This window comes from Anser cygnoides, chromosome 1 (assembly GCF_040182565.1).
Source record: "Anser cygnoides isolate HZ-2024a breed goose chromosome 1, Taihu_goose_T2T_genome, whole genome shotgun sequence".
Taxonomy (NCBI): domain Eukaryota; kingdom Metazoa; phylum Chordata; class Aves; order Anseriformes; family Anatidae; genus Anser; species Anser cygnoides.
Window position 1 is genome coordinate 17,155,825 of NC_089873.1, and position 23,373 is coordinate 17,179,197.

The 23,373-nt window shown below is 39.1% G+C and overlaps 1 protein-coding gene across 3 annotated transcripts in view; it reads right to left on the minus strand.

The window, feature by feature from the left end:
- Nucleotides 1-16,100, minus strand: part of CERK (ceramide kinase) — a 47,537-nt gene extending 31,437 nt beyond the window's left edge. Inside the window, exons 1-5 of one of the 3 annotated variants that reach the window (XM_048068553.2) lie at nucleotides 15,813-16,100; nucleotides 6,565-6,678; nucleotides 5,344-5,466; nucleotides 2,992-3,117; nucleotides 2,342-2,405 (exon numbers count right to left, since the gene is read on the minus strand). In XM_048068553.2, coding sequence (XP_047924510.2) covers nucleotides 2,342-2,405; nucleotides 2,992-3,117; nucleotides 5,344-5,466; nucleotides 6,565-6,678; nucleotides 15,813-15,945 — 560 coding nt within the window. In that variant the 5' untranslated portion in view covers nucleotides 15,946-16,100. Of the gene's footprint in view, nucleotides 1-2,341; nucleotides 2,406-2,991; nucleotides 3,118-5,343; nucleotides 5,467-6,564; nucleotides 6,679-14,638; nucleotides 14,670-15,812 lie in introns of those variants that run through there. The other 2 variants (XM_048068552.2, XM_066990057.1) reach the window with 2 other exon arrangements.
- Between the last annotated feature and the right edge of the window lie 7,273 nt (nucleotides 16,101-23,373).

The window sequence follows — 23,373 nt, forward strand, 5'->3', positions numbered from 1 at the left end:
AAGCTTTCCCTCTATGTGAAAAGAATAAACTAAACTTAGAAACACACGCTTATGCGACTGAAACGTTCTTTTTCAATCTTCCATTTAACCACATGATCTGCTGTTTAATAATTTGCAAAAGAACTGCTTCCTAATGTTACTGTTCACCATAGAAACATACACAATGGTCTAAAGTCAGGCTTAGAAAGACAGCATGCAGTTCTCAAGGTACCTGCCATTCAGGCCCGGTCTGGGAATGGAAGAACTCTGAGATTCTAAAAAAGATGCACTTCTCTGGCCAACTCTTTTTCTCAGTCATGGTAAGGAAACCAAAAACAACCCCCACCAAAACAAGATTTAAGCTGGAACTACCAAAGAGCGATTTAGAGCACCTTTAAAATGAGTAAGTACATCTACACTAGAGATTGTTTCAATCTGTCAAAAATGTTTTGGGTACTACTACAATTGGTCACTGCCACTTGGTGTAAAAGCAAGTTGCTAGGAGGGGATTCCATCATGTTTTAAAAGACATCTTTGGGGATGGGAAGGCTCATCTCCTCCTTTTAATTCTGGCATATATCCCCAGATGGTAGAATCACCTCTCTTTAGAGCTGAACAACTCACCATGCTATCTTGAAGTCACCGTTAAGCTTCAAGTTGTTCCTATTATTCTTAAGCTTCCTAGAACATCCAACTTCTGCAGTTACTTATATACATACTGCACGGTGAGATTAAGTAGGCTGTTTTGTTGCATGTGGTTTTGGTTTTAAGCTATACATTTTTGTTTGTTTTTAGAAAGGCAAGGATTCTCTGCTTGTCTTCCCACTTTGATGTTGCAACATTTCCTAAGTAGTCTTCCTCCTTTCCCCAAAAGTCCCAACTTCTGTTTAACTATTTATTTTGAAAACTTTTTAAACTGTTTATCTGAACCTCCTGAAAAATACTTACTTTTATTTTTGTGATGAAACGGTAAGTGGCCTTAATGAGAATACACATATGCACAGCTTACAATAATACATACAATCTGCATCAATATAAAGCGTTAGAAGTTTTAAGTTGTAGAAGTTTCACTTCTCAATACTTTACTAGACTAAGTCTATATAGGTGAAGGCTAAAACATTATATTACAGTAGAAATGGAATCCTCCCATCCACACTAACAAGTTCAGCTACACCTTCTTGAATCTCACACAAGAGTAGCCTGTTTTGATAGTCCTTGACAAACCCTTCAGGACAGAATGATTGATTACCACTTTGGGCACCATCTCATACAATAGCCAATTCTAAACATTGGCTTGCTTGATTCTCTTTCCCACTCTGTATTGAGATGCCACCAATCCTCAGTATTATATACTTCAAATGACTTAAGTCAGATGAAATGGAGAAAAATCTTAAATAGCTTTTTTCTAGGTTATTTTCCTTGCATATCTGCAAAACCAAGGAAAATGCCAATATTGTCAAAACGGTTTACATAAAGTCAACTTATTTTAAAGCAGCTCTAGGAACTCAATCTGTGAATGTAGTTTCTTACAATTTTTGTCAACATCATGCCTTCACTTGATTTATACCATGCAAGTACATTTTCGGAGTACTCTTGTAAATCTAAGTGTTGGTTGTTGTTTTGTTTTGTTTTTTTCAGTTTATGAACTTAAAAGTACCTGCCTACTTAAAAGTACCTGTCTACAACCATAGTCAGATATAATTTTAAAATACTGTAGTTATGAGAGTTTATCTGCATAGGTTCTGCATACATTTTCAATTTTACAATCATATGGCTCATTTCATGTCATGAAACAGAACTGAAATGATTAGTTTATTCATTAAAAATACTCCGCTTCTACAATTGACTTAATGAGGGAATGCAATTTTATTATTCAGCTAAGTCTTCTTTTAAACCAGTAATTTCACAAACAGAACAAAACTGGTGAAAAAAGTAAAGCCAAATGACATAGCAGCTATTTCCACTTGCTGAAAGGAACTTTATTAAACATTTCTAAATAATGCATGATTTTACACTAATACAGTTTTTTGGACTCACGTAAGTATTTCTCAGTATCACAGATACACTTCTATCAGCAAAAGTAATCTTACATCGATCTTCTGCACACCAATCTCATGCAAATATCATTATACTAAACATGAATATATTAGATATTGAACAGATCTACTGAAATGGTTCAGTTTTCCTTTGATACTCCTAAACGTGAATAACCTCATACAGAAAGGAGCATGTCCCGCATCTTCCAACTGTTGCAATAAACATATCATCAATGAACTCTACTATTTTAAGTTAGAGACAACAAGAGACAGAATACAGAATAGATCAGTGAGGGGGAAAAAAAGGAGCAAATGAAGTTACTTACCCATCGTATTTGTTAATATTAACTTCAAATAAGTTGTCCTTAGCATGGTTAGCATGTTCAGTTACTATGAAGAAATGAGCACATAAAAATTACTGTTATAAAAATACTGTTATAAAAAGATATGACTGTTAAAACTGTTATTAATTTATTAATAACCATGATTCTATTGTCAGTATGCCCACAAGAACAGCTTGCCCATAAAAAGTGCTTCAAATGATTTTATGCCAAGGAAAGAATTGAAAGAGACAAGCACTATGAGATATATATATTTTTATATATATATATACACACATGGCTATATATAGCACAATTTTTAGCGAAACATTTTTCAAGTGAACAATTGTTTTTAAACTGTAAAACTGAAAGAGAGAGGAAAAAACAGTGTTTATTACAGATGAAGAGATCAAATATCTCAGAACTACCCAAACTTACAAATTATTTTAAGTTTGTAGCTAGTAAGCAGAAAATGGACATAAGGTCATGATTTATCTGGGTATTTACACTTTAACTAGAAAACGTTTCCTCTGTACTGCTTAGCTTCATTCACTTAGTAAGAAAAGGTAAAATAACAGAAGGAACTTAAACACCATACCAACTCCTTAAGACATTTCTGAGTAGCTTATTAAGATATTGAAATATTCATTACTCACTAACAACATCAGTGGAGATAGAAGCCAGACTGAAGAGTGGAGCAACCTTCTGTTCATAAATCCTCTTCCCTTGTCGTTTTCCTCCATATGGATTAATATACACAAGCAACTGCTTTGGTCTACACTCTGCAGTAAGGTAAAAAATAAGATTTTTTTTTTTAACTCAAAAAAAAATTCAACAAGCTATGCAAAAACAAATCAGAAAACGCTAAAGTGAACATAACCTGCTTCTTCTACCTTGTGTATCATACTGAGTATACTGACAAAATTGACTGAATGGGTAACGTGACAGCAGGTGAAATTCAGGATCAGCAATGTTGATTACTTTTTTTTTTCTTCATACCAGCAGAACCGCAACGCATCAAATGGTATGACTAGGTAGAAAATTTAAAGAATAAGCAAATAATACGTAACTGGGATCTGGATTTCTGCCTCATGTTGTAGTTTCACAAGTTGTATCAGTTACAAAGAATTAAATGCATGCATGCACAGTAGAAAACTAATGGGAGAAAAATCATTCTGAGTGTATACAAACTACCTGAGCCAGAGGCTATAAGACATTTCTGGAAGCTAAGGCTACTGTGCCAGAGGATGTAGGATTCACTCTGCTCTGTATGCTCTTATGAAGTATTTGCCAATACAGACCTTTTGTCTGGCTCCATGTGGCTAGTCTCACGCATATTATTCTCACATGGTGTTAGTAGCACAGGCATGCAGGACAAAAAATCCAAGCGCAGCAGGAGGAAAGGAACTTCCACATGAGACATACATCCAAATACTTTTCCATTAATTTATGTAAACAGTGTTGCTGCTTTGGTAGCATATTTAAAGCGAATTTCCTTTGTGCTATAAAGAAGCAATGAGGATATTTCACAAAACTACATGCTGCAACAGCAGAAGTTTGCCCTACATATGTAAGCCCTTCTCCTCAGAAAGGACCTTAGAGATTACTATTTCAAGTTTGTTCAAATTGCTATGGGTTTACATTGGCGGTGGCGATGAAAACAATTATTATATCTCTGTACCAATAGATACCTGAAATGGTAATGCTTGCTACACCAAGAGACACTTTTTTTTTAATAGAACACATATCTGTTATAACATTTGTACCTTCTCATACGACATTCTAAATTGTTATTTTAAAAGAATAAACAGAATTATTAGATCAACACACACAATAAATCCACCCAAGCTAGACTTTTTGAATGGTTTAAAGCTACCACACACCAAAGCACCATCCTCTCTGAGAACCTGCTACCTTTTTTGAAACTGTTTGCTACCAACTGAATGAACGTTTGTACTCAGAGATGTCTGACCAGGCCACATGTCTCATGGATGCAGTGAACAGGTGCACAAAACCCATTTCTTAAAAGATTTTATTGGAAGACATACCTCAGGTGTAACACATACAAAAGAAAAAAATGGTGAGATGCACACTTCCAATGCCTGTTCAAAAGAACGTTTTTTGTTAAGTATCTATTTTTAGGTATTTTTAGGCCTTGCCTGAGTCATGCTGTAGGTGTAACTGTCTCCAGGCCCTTCCCCATTTGTCTCTCTCTATCAGATGGAGGTCAGCTCTACGCTGTAAGTAGCTTGTCCCCAGTCCTGCCTCCAGCCCCACCTCCTGCTGCTCTGGATGGACTTGATTTCTTTGTCATGTCTGGGCTGTAAATGGAACCTGCTGCTATCCCCGTCCTGCTCAGCAACAGTGGGACCGTACCCTGGCCAGTGAGGGCACTGCCTGTGCTGTTGTCACCCTTGACTTGCCTTCTGCCACGGAGTCGTCCTGCTCCTGCTGCTCCCTGACATCTATCAAGTTGTCTCTGTCAGGAATGACTCCTGCAAAACTACTCTTAGCCTTCCAAAAAGTAGATGCCCAAGAGTTCCAGAAATTATTACCCAGAACTCTGACCTAGATAAGGTACATCGTTACTGAGAGTGGATATGTGACACATAAGCACAAAAAGCCACCCACAAGTCCAATAATTACTACAACCCAATACAATCTTGAGAATATCTCAGGTTTCTGAGCCTACATCTACACTTTACATTCTCCAAAGCTAGAATCTTTTAAAGCTGCTGCTAAGCTCCCACTATATTCTTATTTTCAAAAATAATTTACAAAAAAGGTATAAGACACCTATAGTCCTGACTGATGAAACACTCACTCAGTACAGCTTACAGATGTAAGTACAGCAAGATGCAAAGTAGTGACAAGAAGATTCCCCACCTGCCTCACCTTAAGCGAGCCTTAAGAGTTTAAAAAAAGATATCAAAAATCTCAAAATAATCTTGACTGATGTACATGCCTGTAAAATGATGTTGCAAATGTTAGTGCTTTGTCGAACTTACTCTGCATTTCAAGTAATTCTTTCAGTGCCTGCATCCACTGGTTACACAAGTTCTCATCAACGCACCAAAACGTCACATCTCTGCACCACCAGCGGTGATTTCGGGCTTTTTTCACGTAATACACTATTAAAAAATAAAAATTAAAAAATAATAAAAAAGAAGAGGCACAATGAGACTGTTTGGTGAAATGACATGCATTTCAAATAGATCTCTCAAATATATGACTTTCTAAAGAAGTGCTAACCCCCGCTAATGAAAGGATTCAGAGCATCAACAGTAGAAACAAAAAAATTAAGTGAAAACATGCTCTATGTCCTTACCTTATATCAGATACTCAAACATAAACACTTTTTAAACCCAATGCAATCCGTTCTCCATAAATTGATTATAAACATACAAAAGTTCTGAGCTTGTACAGATATTTTTAGCCATATTGAAATCTGCAATGTCTACGTGATATAAAAGGCCGTAAGCTTAAGATGATAAGGCAAGCCGTCATAGTAGCTCCCATCTAATCAACAGAACAGGGAGACTTTCATTTCATAAAGCTAAAATTTGAGGAAAAAAACGATTAAATCTTCTTGCACATCAAGAACTAGGTTGGTGAGATCAGAACACTCTTACTTTTCCATCTACAGTATCATCAATCATTACTACTGAAGGACTGAATGTGAGGGAAGTACTCTACAATATACTCCTTTGAATGGGAGCAATCGCATTTTCCCCAGCTTTGCAGCACAGAATTTACTACTGTTTCCCCAAAACAATCAGAACTTTTTTTGGCACTTTGTCTTATGAATGCAGTCAATAACACAAAGAACATTTACGTGCACACATTCTGACGGTTAGGAATAATTAAGAAAAAAAAAACACACAAAAACAAACACAAAACAAAAACAAACATTTGGTCTCATTTTTCCAGCCTTTCTTCTGATTGTCTAGTCAACTAGTATAAAGCAAGTGTCCTACTGCAGATCCACTTAGCAGCAGAGATGTAAGACATGAGCTAGCACTTCATTATATAACCAGACAAAGCATGTGTTCTTAAATGAAGGGTTCAAGTTCTCAAACTAAAGACCTTTAAATGTATACTGGAAGATTTTTTATACACATCATTTCTGTTAAAAATATTATTCATTCTGAAGATTACTTTTCAATCTGCCCTAAAATATCTCCAACAAGGTAATTAACACACGCATCCTGAGACTGTATCTGCCTTACCTGTGAAAGCATGTGGCTTTGCCAATTTTTGCCATTTGCCAGTGTTACGCTGTTTCTTGTTCAGTTCAGTTTCTTCTACAGCAATGATCTCAGAGGTTGGTACAAAATAGTTTTCTGTGTGAACACAAGACCTTACACATTGACATCTTAAAACAGCACCTGAATGTTTATTTCTACATATGATGTAGATGTACAATTAGAGTAGCTGCTTATTAAGCACAATCAAGAGCATAACTAGAAATTTGCTGAACATTTCCAACTTCCTCTCTCATTTACTCAAAGCACATCATCAATAACCACCTATGAACTACCTCAATTAATGTTTAAAGTGTCTACGATTTCTGAGAAAGCTAGATGTTCTGAGTATAAAAACGTTTTTGCATGAAGCGAAAATCCAGTAATATTGCTTTCAGAGGAAGGAAATTGCCCCTCCAGTGACCCCTAATCCAGACATTTGAGTGAATAGCACAAGCTATTTCAAAGAACATGCAACTAAATAAAGCAACAGAGAAACTACAAAGGCTATTTGTTATTTTCAAGTAAGTAGCTGTCTTATGAAAGAAGGGCATTCATAAGAATTCTTAAGTCTTTAAATCCCACCAGGCTTTCAAACTTCAAGACCTCCTAAGAAGCAAATTCTAGATGTTATGTTTACGTACTGTTAAATCTAGTTCCCTTCCATAAAAAGTAATGTTTTTCAGAATTAAAGGCCTCTTGTTCTCACATTATGAAAGAATTTCTTCTACCCGCATTTTTTTTTCCCTCTCATTGTCCCTCAACACATTCTCAGTCTTCCTGACTCCTGTCAAACTGAGAATTTTGTCTCATTTTCATTACCAATTTCAAAATTTCTCTACTTTTACCTTATCTCAAAAAAAAAAAAAATTAAGAGGAACTGAAAGAGCACACTGCGTATTTATGCACAAGCAAGTGGTGCACAAACACATACATACATATAACTATATAACTATGTATTATTATACTTTTTACTATAGAAGAGATTGTTATACTTTCTCTTCCATATGTAGACAGATATAAAGAGATATTAGACAAAAAACAAACACTAATACTTTTGTTACTGTTTTTTGTTGTTGTTACTGGTTTCTACCCTGTATTTCAACTTTCTTGCTACTTTGCACAAGTAGTGTGGTGGTAGTAAGGAACGTAAAAGAAGTCAAACTTTTCATGAGCTCTTCACCGTGCTGACTACAATTAATTTGCTACTATTTTTTTTTCCTCTGTCCTATTTGTCAACAGCTCTTCTCAGTTGTTGTGTGTTGTCACATTCTGCTGAGAGCTCAGGATTATACGGGCAAGGCTTTTTTTCCTTACAGGTGTTTTAGTATTTAACTCAATGTATATTCCTTTAGGGTTTGTATTCTCACAGAGATTTTAAGATTGAGTCCAAAGACATGCTTAGTAGTCTCCAACTTTACTGTGAACTATTTTATGAGTACCTTCCTTCAGGAACCTGGCTGTATTCAAATACTTTTCACTACTTACAAAAGAAATTGCAGCTTATAATGACTGCATTTATCGTATTTAAAGCATAACAGGGAAATGCAACGATCATAGAATCTCTGTAAAGATATAAGAGCAAAGACAAACTCACTAAAAATATTCAACATATATGTAGATATCACACACATACATATGTAGGACTACATCAAGTAATTAATATTGGATATTAACAATTAATTGGACTTTCTGACATTCAGAGCAAAAATCTGCTTGTTTTTAGGAATCTCGATATGATTATCCACTTAACATTTATCCAAGTAACAACATAGACTAGAAGGAACACTAAACTAAGAAAAGGGAGCAGGTGCTTTAACCTTTCTTTTTCTAGATCTGCTTTTAGTTCTTATTTTTCTATCAGCTATGCCACCTATCCATATGGCGGAATATGAAAGAAAGCTCATTACATTTATAAAGGCTGCACTTCAGTAACTCATTTTGATGTTGCTCACAGATATGCTACAGAACTGACAACATTTAGATCAAAATTTAAATGACAATACTGTAATGAATGTTCTGAGAAATAGTTTTATGTGCTGGATACTTAGTATGTATGCTAGAACAGGAACAGAAGTCATTGTTTTATTAAGCATTTTCTGTATTTAAAAAAAGAATGAAAAGAAAAGGAAAAAAAAGCTTTCCAACTGTACAAATAGCAAACTTTAAAAAAACACTTCTAAACCAGTATTACTGAAAGCATTTCTTTGGAGCATGTATTTTAGTACATACTGCATAACGTATATTAACAACCCCGGACCTTGAAACCAGTCTTACTAAGCCCTCTTAGTTCTTTAGATGTGTTCTCCACCTGAGAATCACATTGTGGAAGTCTTGCTTTTCTAGCAAATCTCTTCACAGATACGTCAAAAAACGCAAACAATAAACATTCTAGTTAAATACGTGCCTTTTTTAATCTTACGCCACAAGAGTTACATACTGCTAAAAAACAGGGTCCTGAACAAAAGAATGGCAAAAACAAACAAACAAACACCATGATCTCACCTTTCCTCTGTAAATCTTTGTGTTTGGAGAAAGTCTTTGAGAAATTTCTCTTCTATGAATGCCAGCTATGCCAACGATGCCCCTCAGTACTATCTGACACTGTACGAACACCAAGCAGCTCCACTGCCCTGACAGAATTCACCAATTTTAAGTAGTCAAAAACATACACTCCCTAATACAGTAATTGCCAAAAAGATACAAAGCTCTCTCAAATATTAACGTGTTATTCAGAACATTCCCTACAGCTTAGGAAAACAAGGCTTGAATGCAATGGCATTTATGTTTGAACAGAGCTCAAGAATTCCTATCAGCCCGAATCACAGAATGGTTATGGTTAGGAGAGACTTCTGGAGGTCATTTGGTCCAACCCCCTGCTTCAGCGGGGTCACACAGACCACATTGCCCAGACCCACGTCCAGGCGGCTTCTAAAGATCTCCAAGGAGGAGATCCCACAGCCTCTCTGGGCAGCCTGTGCCAGAGCTCAAACACCCAGCACAGAAGTGCTCCTGGTGTTCAGGCAGCACCTCCTGTGTCCCAGGTTGTGACCACTGCCTCTTGCCCTGGTACTGGGCACCACTAGAAGACTATTCTCTAATTCCTTCATCATTTTTGGAAGCCCTCCATTAAACTTTTTCCAGCATGTCCATGTCTCTGTTGTACAAGGGGACCTAGCAGTCAACACGGTACTCCAGTCGCAGCCTCATCAATGCCAAGTAGAGGGGAATCATAGAATCACAGAATATCCCGACTTAGTAGGGATCCACAATGATCATAAAGTCCAACTCCTGGCTCCACACAAGACCACCCCAAAATCAGACCATGTGTCTGAGAGCATTGCCCAAAAGTGTCCTGACTCTGTTAGGCTTGGTGCCATGACTGCTGCCCTGAGGAGCCTGTCCCAGTGCCCGAGCACCCTCTGGGTGCAGAACCTTTCCCTAACCCCCAGCCTGACCCTCCCCTGTCCCAGCTCCATGCCATTCCCTCGGGTCCTGTCGCTGTCCCCAGAGAGCAGAGCTCAGCGCCTGCCCCTCCGCTCCCCTCGTGAGGGAGCTGCAGGCCGCCATGAGGCCTCCCCTCGGCCTGCTCTGCTCTGGGCTGAACAAACCAAGGGACCTCTGCTGCTCCACACATTCTTGCCCTCTAGGCCCTTCACCATTTTCATAGCCCTCCTCTGGACACTCTCTAGTAGTTTTATGTCCTTCTTATATTGTGGCACCCAAAACCACACATGGTACTCGAGATGAGGCCGCACAGCACAGAGCAGGACAATCCCTTCCCTCGCCCAGCTGGCGGTGCTGGGCCTGATGCACCCCTAGGTAGGTCTGGCCCTGTTGGCCAAACAGACTACAACAGACAGACAACAATCTTCCCACCACACTGGCTGTGCCACTCATTGCTCCGTGCTCAGTGCTCGTACAGTCTTAACAGAATCTTCTCTTGAAGTGCAAACTGACAAATCAGCAAAATACTGTGTTAGATGCATACTACTTCTCCCCACGTTAAACAAGTGAGGGAAAAAAACTGTAAGGTAAACACACTGACTAGGTTTGCTTTGTGAAAATAGGAACCGAAAGTTGTAAAGTGTGTTTTCGTCTGTTAGAATGGGTTTTTAGTGCGTCATCTCTGTCTGTAACTCCCACAGAACGCTTCCTGAGTTTACAAGCAAACTCGTTCAGAACCCAAGTCAAGATTTATTCATTTACTACAGCCAACCACGTATTCTACAGGCCAAATTCTCTCTAAAACATGTTAGTTTAGTGTTTCAGCGTGCAAAAAAAATACCCACCAAATGTCTGCGATTATAATATTTAGTTTATTCTTAAGTAGTCAGCTCAGCCCCATGAGTACACTGGCATTCAGAATTAATTTAATAATAAGCCTACTATTTTAACTTAAAAATATTAATGACTAAAGAGTATTTTTTCAGTCACTTTGAAGACGAATTTAATGTTATTTACTGTTACGGAAAGACAGCATGAATAGTAAGTTATCTTATCCTAAGCTTAAGCTTTCCTTTCACCTAGAAACAAGAAAACAAGAAAGTTTTCCATCAGAAGGTACATTGCATTATATTGATCATACACTAGAAAAAGTTGTGTCAAATAAAGATCAGACTACATGAAGACGCTGCATAGGGATGCAGAGCATAATTACATAGAATTCACATCCTTAAAAAAAAAAAAGATGAGGAAAAAAAAAAGGAGTTGTGACTAAGTGATTTAATTCAAAACTGGAAAAGTCACTGAAAAAGCTGAAGGCCACGATCTCACAAAATACAGTCATGTATGTGCATGTGTGTATATATATACATACATATATGAATATATTTAAAAATAGAAAGCCAATTTAAAATAAATCCTCATATACTTCATAAACCAATAGACAATGAATAAGTTCCTAATGTAATTGGACACACAATTGCTAATTCCCTTCATGTATTGACTGTAGAACATTTTCCTGTTTTTTTAAATTTCCAAATTAAATCTAATTGATCAACTATGCATATTTCAATGCTAAAAACAAGAAGTTACTTAACAAGATGTATGTCGTCACCTTAAAGAAAAAAAGGGAAAAAAGAAAAAGAATCAAACCAAAACAATGAGAAGAAAAAAAAAAAAACACCACAAAACTCAAAGAGATATATGCAGAAAAACATACTGGTTAATGAAGTGTGCATCTGTACTTGAATAGTATGTTCCGCTGTTAGAAACAATGACTGTCAGGGCTGTTATTCCCCACATCCTACCAGCTCAATATAGTCAGTGAAACTGCCAAGAAAAAAAACATGGTTCAGATTTCCTTACATGCCCGCTGCCAGCTGGGAACAACTCAGGAAAGGTGACTTTGACTAAGGATGTATCAACACACTACAGGTGCTGGACAGACCTAGTTTCCAAGTAATCCCACCTCTGTTGTTTCTGTACTGTGTTTTATCAAACTGAGCATTCTCTAGAATCCACATCATCAGAATGGCATCAGTCTTGTCAACACTAGTACTGAGGCTTCCTCGAGGGGTTCTTTTGGGAAAAATGCTGAAAAAAATGGGTCAAGGGAGAATTCTGAAGGAAAAAAAATAGAAAGGTTAAGAGCACACAGAAAGGGAAGGTACACAGTCCAGGTGCCTACTTTGGTCATCCCTTTCCTTCCTGTACTTCACAAATAAAAAAATAGAAAAATGACTAAAGAATCTTATTCTGTGTTTACGCTACCTTAGAACTAAACAAGACTTAAATCGTTTAAGTATATATGTACAATACATAAACTACAAAATTTAGTACACCACTTTTTAACTGTATTACTTGAAAAAAAAATCAACACCCCACAGATTGGAGCATCAACATGAGGAAATAATAAAACAAGATAATTAATCACCGCAGCTTTGCATAAGCTACTTATGATTTACAACTACATCGTATGTACTAGTGTTCCAAAGTTGAAAAAGAACGTTCTTCAGCAAGCTTGAAGATGAAGACATGTCTAGGAGGAAAAGGTGTATCGCTAGAAGTAACTGAGAAACACATGAAGAAATTCAGATAAACCTTTTCATTCTAAGTTCAAATGAGTCTAACCAAAGAACAGGAAATGGGAACCTCTGCACTTGAAAATATGATGCTGTTAAACAAGGCCTAACAGGAGGAAGGAAAATAAACATTACTTAGGAGTTAAAGTTTTAAAAACATACCATGGCTTGAACAAGCATGCTATGTTTTTGTTATTGTTAGTATCTTCTCAATGACAGCATTAAAAATAATTCTGCTGAATCAATACTTATTTCTTCACAGAAGACATCTTGACAATGTTTTTCTCAAAAAAAAACCAAAAAAATTATATTGTTGTGCAAAGATGAAAAACCACACGATCTCCCCATCTTCTACAAAACCACATTTTCCTAGACAACAGAACAAAGGCTCTATTGTTTCTCATCTGTTCCTGAGTTTGGATGCAATATCAAAGAGGTAGATACTTCAGTACTTCTACAGTACATCTAACTACAGTTCTAGTTCCTTATCTGTGAAAGTCTGAAAACCTTGACAAAACATATACTGAATCATTTTAACTCAAGCAGTTAAATGCAAGTGAGCAATAAATACTCAGAATATAAGCAGCTCTGAGTTGTTCTGTTTAAAGACTGTTTCACTGCAAGAACTACCTATTCAACAAGGGAAAAAAATACAGAATGCCTATACTGCATAATTAAGTCTATATTTAGGCATACTGTAAAGCAGTCACGTAGTCAAAGGCTAAATGCATGAAAGATATCAATCTTGGTCAAGCTACACCTCTGAAATTATATGCTTCTAACTAACCATCTTCCATATTATAAAGCTTATTTATATACCGTCATGTACATTGCTCATGTTTCCAAAATAATTGCAGAGAACACAGTGAGCCATCCCAGGTCTTAAAAAAGCTGAAAGACATGAAGGCAGCAAAAATATAGAACTGATGGTACTAAAGTGCAAGCTCGGGAAACACATGAATTAATCAGGACTTTTAGAATACTTCATTTATTGTATTGTTCTCTACATAAATTATAGCTGTGCTTTCAGAACACTTAAGCATTTCTATTTCTTCTCCCACTCTCCCTTTTCTCTTCTCAATCTATATCATATTTTCCAAAATCTTGTAAATAGCTGTGTTACAGGACAGCAACCACACTCGGTAACCAGGCTTGCCACTTAAGGAATCTCCAACTGAGTACTGTTACAGAAACCAGCTCAAAAAGAGCCTTGTTTATTATTATGTCCCACTCTCCTTCTACTACTCCCAGCATTCCGACATCCACATTGGAGCTGGCTTCAGGACAGGCTCATACTTGGTTTGGCCCACCAGCAATAAATCAAGAGAACTTGTTTATAAGCACTTGTAAACCTCAGAGGACTAATAATAGAGCTAGTGGGATTTTGTGGCATTCATTCATGGTCTGAGGGAAGTTATCATACAGTGGAATGGAGCTGCCACTGAGCTTGCTCTAGGCCTGTAAGGCAACCAGTAACTTCAGAAAGGATTTTTAGAAGGGTTTTACAAAATTCAACAGAATTCTCTCCATAGCAGGGGCTACTTTACCTTGTGGGAGCAACTGTCCCCAAAAGGCTTTGAAACGTTGTATATTACATTTAAAATCCAGATACCTTCCTCTAGAGGCATTTTATTCCATTAAACTCAGCAGATTAAGAACTAATTTGTCTGCAAAGTTTTAAGTTCATTTAGTTGCACATCTAAAGTAAGTTTCAAATTACCTTTTTCAGCAGTACTGCTGAAAAAATGCTAGAGTACGTCAAATTGTGTACGCCCAACAGGAAGGGGACAATAACAAAAAACATTTTTATGTTATCACGAATAAGAGATACATTTAAAACATGACTGATTCTCAGTCACGTAGACTGCAACATCAAATTCATTCAATTCTTTTTGAGTCCTCCTCTTTGTCCGATCTTTTTTCAAAAAGTCTTAAGTCAATAAGACATTATGATAAAAAATATATATATATATATATTTAAGCACATGCTAAGAAGGGAAGAACTATTTTACTATCTAAGTCTGTGAACTTGCCTGGGACTGGAGACATCTACATTTAACCTAAGATAAACTTCTAGTTAACTTTTCTATCATTCACTTAGTTCCTCTCTCTCTGTCTCAGTTCCTCCACCTCTAAAATGACGATGACTCTGGTTTTCCACTCTATACCAGCTGCTGTGAAGAGAAGGACATGAAACATTTTCACGTGTTCACATATCATGCTAGCAGGGCTATAAGACTACTGGGAATAATAAGCATATAAAAACCACAAGGTTAAAGAATCTGATAAAATAAATAAGGAGCAGAAAGCTTGATCTACTTCATGCAAAGACATTTTTAGAAGTCATCTTGAAATTTTCTCGGGCATTTTGGCAGTCATCTCTCCCAGCTGCAGTTTTATAAATCAGCACTATTCAAACTGCACAACCGGGGAACTACAAACAGCTTTGTTACCGCATTACAAACTAGTAGCCTGTAATAGATATTTCCCAAACAGGAACTCACAAAAGTTAAACTTTCTTTGGAAGTTTCGACCAAGCCCTTTACAAAGCGAACTTCTTCAAAAACAACTAACTTGAAAAGAAAAAAATACCTGAAACACTGCTTCAGGATGAAAGTGGGTTTTTTTAGCTGTAACTAAGTCATGCAGGTGAAAAAAAGTCACTTTTAAAGTTCTGTAAGTGTATCATGCTGTACTGTGATTGATGTAAATACAATTTGAAGACTACGTGCTGCCACGGCACCAGGGAACAACGGGCTTAAACCCAACGAGCCGCCGGTTTTCTCACCCAGCCACAGGGCCGGGTTTTCTCCCTTTGTTACCAAAAGCCCGTTCTCTGGTGCCCAGTTGCCCTCTCCGAGCAGCAGGCAGCCGGCTGCACCCACGTGTAAGGCGCCGGGCTCGGCTTGCAGCCGGGCTTTGGAAGGCGTGAGCTGCACAAAGAGCCCGGCACAGCCCCGCGGTGCCTCCGCCAGCCCGGGGCCGGCTCTCCAAGCGCTCCCGGGTGGACCCTGACCCCCAGACACTGCCTCTGAGGACGCGGGGCCACGCTGCCCGGCCGCTTTTATCCTTCACGAAGGGAAGTGGCTCGGCTCGGCTCGGCACAGCCCTCGCTGCCCTCGTCGCAGCCCGGCAGGTGCCCCGCGGCCCTCCCGCCCCGCTCCGCCGCGGCCCGGCCGCCCCCGCTCCGCCCCGCTCCCCGCTCACCTCCGCCCCGCCGCGGGTGGCGCCAGGCCAGCAGCCCCCGCTCCTGGTCTAAGGTGACCTCGCAGCAGCGCTGCCCCAGCCCCAGCGAGGACACCAGCCGGGGCCGCCGGCCGGCCGGGAGCTGCTGCTCCATGGAGGGAAGCGCCGAGAGCTCCGGGCCCGGCGCGGCCCGCTGCGGAGCGGGCGGCGGCCGCCCGCGGGGCGAGCCCGGCAGCTAACGGCGCCCCTCGGCCGCCGCTACCCGGCCCCGAGGCGGGGCGAGGCGTCAGCGCCGACGACAGAGCCGCCGGGCCGGCCTCCGAGCGCGGGGCGGGGCGGAGGAAGGGCCCCGGTGGCCGGGCCCGGGCACCCAGGCCTCGACGCCCAGGCCCCGGCACCCGCGGCTCGCTGTGGGGAGTGGGGTTTTGCGCAATAAAGCTCGTAGGTCGTGCTGCTGTTCTGCGTTGGGGTTCGTTCTGAGGGAGGATCGAGCGCTTCTCGAAGTGAAAGTGAAAACGTGTGCTTGGATAAGCCGCCAGAGCTCTCAGGATAGCCCTGCCTTCCTTTCTGTGGATGTAGTTTGTGTTTTACTTCAAGGTTTGAGGGGAGCGCACTGGGACCGAATCGTGCAGTTATAATGTACAGAGATCATCAAGTCCAACTCCCTGACTGCTTCAGGGCCGTCCCAAAGTTAAAACCTGTCATTAAGAGCATTATCCTCTTGAACACTGACGCATGATGCATCGATGACCTCTCTAGGAAGCCTGTTCAAGCATCTAAACACACTCTCGGTAAAGAGGTTTTTCCCCAGTGTCAAGTGTGACCCTCCCCTGAGGCAGCTGTGAGCCATTCCGTGTGTCCTGTCACGAAACACCAGGAACGAAACGAGCAGCACCCTCTCCACCTCCCCTCCTCAGGATGTTTGAGAACCATGCGGTCACCCCTCGACCTCCTTTCCCCCCAGCCTGACAAACCCAGTGTCCTCAGCTGCTCCTCACAGGACATGGCTTCCAGCCCTGCCAATAATTGGCCTGTTGTTGGCAATAATTCAATAGGATTAAACTCTTGAGCCTTTGCTGCCCTTCAAGTCCTCCACGGTGTCATTGAACCTCATCACTGTAAGTATCAGCATCCTACTGAAAATACAGGCCAGCGTGACAGGCAGTTTCTTTGCCTCTGACCTCACTCCAGACCTGATTCTGAATATTTTCCACAGACTTTAGAGATCACTGGTATGTTCTTGTTTGGGCCAATGCTCTGCTTCACAAAGGATGACGCAGAGACGCTCCAGCTGGCTTTGCTCAGAGCCAGCACGGGTCTAAAAAGCTTGAGCTTGAGCAAGAGCACTTGAACTCTGCTTTGAACCTTGCGATGTACTCTCATTTCATTTCCTGAAAACAAAAGAACTAGTCATTGTCATCCAAATTATGTGTTTGGGATAGTCTTGAACAAGTATGTGTTTCATGTCTACTTGTCATCTTTTATCTTGATTATTGCAACATCCTTTGCTCTGACCTTGAAAAACATGATGTTGCCAATTTTATTTTTGTAAGATACCAAGGTATTTCACACTTTCACGTTTTCAAGGAATATTTTGTTTGTATCAACTGTATTCTCCTTTACATTTTGGAATCCTTCCCCTCACAAACACCCAAACATCTGTAAAGTTCTTTATGCTGAGGCTTAAATTAAAGCTCATTTGTTGTGAAAGTCTGTCGTGAGCATTAGTCAGCCAAATCCACTGGTTAGCAGCCATTAACGTCCCACTGGCTCTTCGCATTGTGCCAGCTACATCAGCTGTTGCCATCTCTCCTACACCTGGATCGTAATATCCCTGGGCCAGGAACAGTCCTTTTGTTTTGGGCAGTACCCTATCTAGCAAGCTTCATTCCCATTATTTGTGCCCATTTCTACAAGTCACAACAGCAACGTGAAAACCATGGTCTAGTGCTGGTACAATGCAGCAGAGCCTCTTTCAGCATTGACCTCCTCAGACACACTCCAGGATCTAACAGATCAGTCATATAACACTGTCTTATTTAAAATATTATGCAGGGGTACTTATTTCTCATTTTTACCACTGAGCAAATTAGATATAATCTTTTATAGTCTACAGTCACCTGAATCAATATTCTTACACTGTGATCCATGCTAGCTGAAGAGATCAAAACTTCATTTTTTTTTTTTTACAGTTCTTGCCTATGATTATTTCTTTTCATTCTTACCAACTTGCATACCATTTTTGGGTTAGCTAATGCTAAAGCCTTCAATTGTAAAACGCAGAATTGGTAAAATATTCTCAGCTCTCTTAAAAGTCTATAAGGGTGTGTTAGCATCACTGGCAGGCCCTCCAGCACTCCCCATCCACATTCCTTATTTGTGTAGATAAGGAGAAGCCCCTTACTTCTTGCTTATACACCGTTTTAGCATAATGGTGTTTTGGTCCATGGCTTGGGCTCCCTCTGCACTACTACAGGGATGTTGAGCAGGAACTCTTAACAGCGCCGTGTTTGCTATGCTCTGGCACTCTCTGATAGTCCCCTGAACGCCAACATTTGCTTTTGCCCTTCAAAAGTAATGGTCAACTACAAGGCAACACAATGTTTTGTTTGTTTGGTTGGTTGTTTTGTTTTGTTTTTCATTCAGTTTTAGCATTTTATGATTTCCTTTCCTGACTAGAATAGAGAAAGGACTTCTAAAGCATGACCGACTATGTAGGCTAAAGCATGCATGTGTCAATTATTGTTTTGCTGCTTATTACATAAGCCTACAATTACCACTGGGACAGAAGAGCAGATGCAGTGATGCCAGTAAACTGCAGGATTTATAGCCTAAAATCTTGCTCTGAAGACGGCTGATGACAGGGTTCCACCCTGAGAAATAGTATGGTTGCAAATGACCTCACTTCGTTCGCAGGTCCGAAGAGGCCACAGGAAGGGCTGCAGTTGTTAACTCGGGAACTATCAGACGTTGCATAGCAAGCACCATTCACAATGTTGGTGGAAAAAATGCAGGAAGGTAACACGAGGTAACTTACAAGGTTTATACAGTCTCTATGACCCATTTATTTTATATGTACAGCAAACAACATAACTTTTAAAGCTGCCTTTCTCTCCCCAGTGTCTGATTTTATAATAGGTCGTTTATCTCTATAAAAAGTTCTTACTCTGAGCAACTTTATGTTGTACTGAAGAGGATCATTACATGATAATATAGGCAATCAATTAAGGAAGTCTTCTAACCAGGTACATCTTTCTAATCAACAAGAGCAGACAGGTGCTCTTCAGTGTGACCCGCATTAACAAAACATTGATTTAAATCATTACGAACTCGAGCTAAATTGCAAAACAGTATTCTGGCTTTCTTCCAACTCTTTTGGAGGTTTAGTTATTCATTAGGACCTTGCAACTAATTTTTTCCACAGGGCACTACAAAGCATGCCCTTTGTAATACCTTGGCAGAAATAGAAGGTACTGTGTTTGCCATCTTATCTAAAACAATGGAAGGTCTAAAGTGAAAAAAATATATATATATAAACTATTGTAACCAGGGTGAAAGCTGGATAACAGCCACATAAGTGCACCAGAGATCATATTTTTGTCAGTGTACTCAGTTCCATGCTGGAAGCAAGAAGGAAGCACAGGTTTTTACCAGGAACTCTGGAACACATAGCTACATACAGGCTTGCGAGGGAGCTCTTCAGCCCTGTGCTCCCAGAGAGATGGCTCTAGGCCCTGGATGAAAAGCTGTACCAGAGTCAGCTGTGGTCTTGTCCCAGTGGCAGGTAGGTCAGGTAGCACGGAACTGACGCTTTAATCTAAGGGATTTAAAGTTGGGAAAAAAAATCAAGAAAAACTTTTGCTTTGCATATTTTTTACCACACATTGATAACTATGAAATATTTCTTTCCTTCCACAGAAAGAATACCCTAAGAAAGTTTCTAGATAGCTGCTTGGGAATTATCTTTTTTTTTTTTTTTTAATATCTCAGTGCATCTCCTCAGGAAGATTGAAGTACTTACACATGAATCAAATTCTGTTCTCAAGTACACACATGCAAGTCCCAACAGAACACCCATACACTCAGAGGCCACATTTGGCTATTGAAATACTTTTGGAAAATGGAAACTAACAGACAAAGGCAGTAGAGGACAGGAAAATAATTCATTTTTAACATCAAAATACTGGCTAATGTTCTAATTCCCTTTCCACTCATCAGCAAACAAATACTAAGGAGTGAGTGGAATATTCTTACCACTGTTCAAAAGAATGACATCACTTTCTCTAGAAAAATACCTGAGCTATTTTAAAGCACTTCTATGCTTATATCATAAGTTTAAATTACTGTTGAAAATGATCTTGAAAAAGAAGTCTTAAAGGCTTGTCAGAAAGGATGATTGCAGCCTTTATTCACTCGAACTAAAAGGTAATTGAGAGAAAGTTGTTGATACACTGGAGGGAATGGATCCAGAAGATATTTTTTCTCATGAAGGGAAATGTCACGTATGATTCCTGAACCATGGAAATTTACAAATTCTTTCCTTTCTTCCAAAGCTCCAATCTATCTCCATATTCTCTGTATAAACTACCTATCATTGTGAAAAATACTAAATACGGTTTGTTTCAAGCTCTTATAGCTGTGTCTCCCACCTAGACATATGCACACAAGTATTTGACTATCTGTATTTCTTTGATTACATCCTAATCCCTATTTTAATCATTAGCCTCAATTGGACTCCCTCAGGAGCTGTGAAACCCCCCTTGTGTCCAAGAGCATCCTTTAAGAAACAATGAAATTAAAAGTAGGTTTTCCTTGCAGTGCTTGTAGGCAAGGATAACTGAAGAGACAGAACTGAAAAAATGTTGGCATTATCCAAATGTTTCTCTCTTCTGCCCACCACTCAGTTTTATCAATTTTTCTAATAAAATAGCATGCTTCTCTCTGAAAACTCTGCCTTGCTGATGCCTCCAGTCCCTCAAAGCTGCTCTTTACTAGGCCCAGGTAGAATTTGCCTGGAGCATGCCTGTGTGCAGTTTTGTAAAAAAAGCAAAAAGAGAGCTCAAAGAGACAGTAACTCTGGGCAGGCAGACAATATTTCATAGTTCAGCTATTATCAAACTACATATCAAGTTCAGTACTAACCTCTACCATACATACAAACTCTGATTATAAGAAAAGTTTTTTGAAGGTTTATAATCTGCATGGGTATTGTTTAAAAAATAAAAAAAAATTAAAAGGACATGTGTGCTCCAGTGTCGTGACACTTGGCAAATTTCAAGAGTGGGCTCCAATCTATGCATTAGAAGAGATTCAGGATGAAAGAACTGTTAATATAAAAGTTCCTACGATCACCAAAGCAACACCTTTTCTCCTATCCTCATTTTTATACCTCTGGGTTGAGCTATTTTAACTTGAATTCCTTGATTCTCTCAAGAAAAGCCTATTTCCAGAGTACTTCTTTGATGCTCTGCTTTGGTAAGCAGGGCTCTAATCCATATCAGCTGTAATCCATATCAGGCTTACACCAGAGAGTGTGGCCTTCATAAACTGAAGTAAGACTATTTTCTATTTAAGATGGAGAGACATACAGTGAAGTTACTTTAAGGTAGAAGAAGAGAGTTGTTGGGTTTTTAAATTATTTTTTAGTGTCTTCAAATGCTAATGCATAGTCTCCTGGATACTGGTTTGACTTAATTCACGTGATTTAATTAACAATGTTACTTTCCGTGGTTAGTACTATATTAAAAAAAATACAATATAAACTTGAAGAAAATGCTCAGAAATGCAAGTGAAATTTTCTTTCAAATACTGAGATTCTGAATGATCAGATCAAAGATAGATTGGAACAGTTTGTTTGAATAGAGTAATTTTCACTTTGATTGTTTTTCAGCTGAATACTGAAGCAAAGATGATGACAGCTGGTATGAAGTTGTCTGAATCAGTGATAGTGGAACGCAGATACTTGCCAATACTTTGCATAAAATCTGCAAAGCAGAGCTATTTCTGCACTATGCCTTTTGACATCTCAGCAGGCATGTGGACTTGAAATGGATTTTTCTCTTTCTAATATTCTGGTATCAAAATAAGATGGAAAGAACAGAATGTAAAATCAGACACAGCTACCCAAAAAAAGAGGGCAGCAGAGAACAAAGAGGATCTTCTCATAACTGAAGTTAAATATTTAACTCTAGCAAACAAATATAATTAAGGAACTTTGCTGTAGCTAACTTCATTCTTGTTCAAAGGGAAGCAGTCATGCTGGGGATAATTTGGAATATGTTGAAAAGAAAATTCAAAAATTGAGGAGTAACCTGGTAAACATTTGTAATCTGCTTGTCTTGCCTGACAAATGGCTGACAAATTAATTTGGAGCACGCCATCTTCTAGGAAACATTTTTAGAGCTGACTAGTCTACATGTCATTCTAAATATAATTTATAGAAGTTTTGATGAAAGTGATACATTTTCAAATGATTGCACAGGGTTTTGTTCAACCAGCTCATTTAGTCAGAACTATGAATCAAATTTCACTGCAAAGCTTTGAAAAATCAGTCATATCCAAACTATCTCCAGACTGTTTAATGCAGATAGTTTTGCAAAAATCATGACTCAAAGACATAATTCTAAATCACTGTAGATAAGAAATGACAATTAGAGGTAATCTGTGTTTTGAAAAAGAACCTGAGTGCAAAGGAACCATTCAAGCCAATTGCTTTTATGGTTGTATCTATAAGAACAAGCCATCAGGAAAAGAGATTACATTGTTAATAACAGATTCTTTCCCTTGATTAGAAAAGAAAATGTAATAATGAGGCTTGAACTACTAATACATTCATAGTAGATTAAGCTGTGAGAAACTTCCACAATAGGATGGGTGTAAAACGAAGAGCCGTAACAGCAACTATAATAGAAACCAGAGAAGAAGTATTGAGATGAAATAAATATTCAGTCTGAAATGGACTTGTACAACATTTCATCCTCTTGCTGTTTTTAGCAAATTTTGAGACCGTGACTAGAATTCCTAGGACAGAAACTGATGTAACGCTATGTATGTCTTTCACAGCCAGCAACCACCGGCTACTGAGAAAACATGTGCGACTTACCCGCTATACCATATGGTTGATAATCTCAACATCACAAATCAATCTGGCTTTGGAAGGAAGCGTTTTGAAACACCATGGGATAGAACACGAAGTGGGGAAAGAGGGATAGAGAAGTGTTCTGTGGACTTTCTCAGTACAAGCCAGAAACTCAACTATAGGCTTAGCAGAAGCTGACAGTGCCCAACTATAAACAGGGCAAGAGTAGGAGGAGGTAAAAAGCTACATTTTCCTGTCTTTCCCAGCACAAAAACGCAATACTCATGCTCTGTTTCAGTAGACAAGCAATATTGTGTGCAGATCTAACAGCACCCAGGAGAAGCACGCATTGCAACAGCAACAGCAACATGGCTTCAAGTTGTGTTAGAAAATACAAACTGCTCCTACGTAACTGAACCGATGCCAACGTGTCTCTCCGAAAGCTATCAGATAAAAAGCGACATGACTAATGGCAAAGTAAACTGAAGAAAGATGTTAATTTCT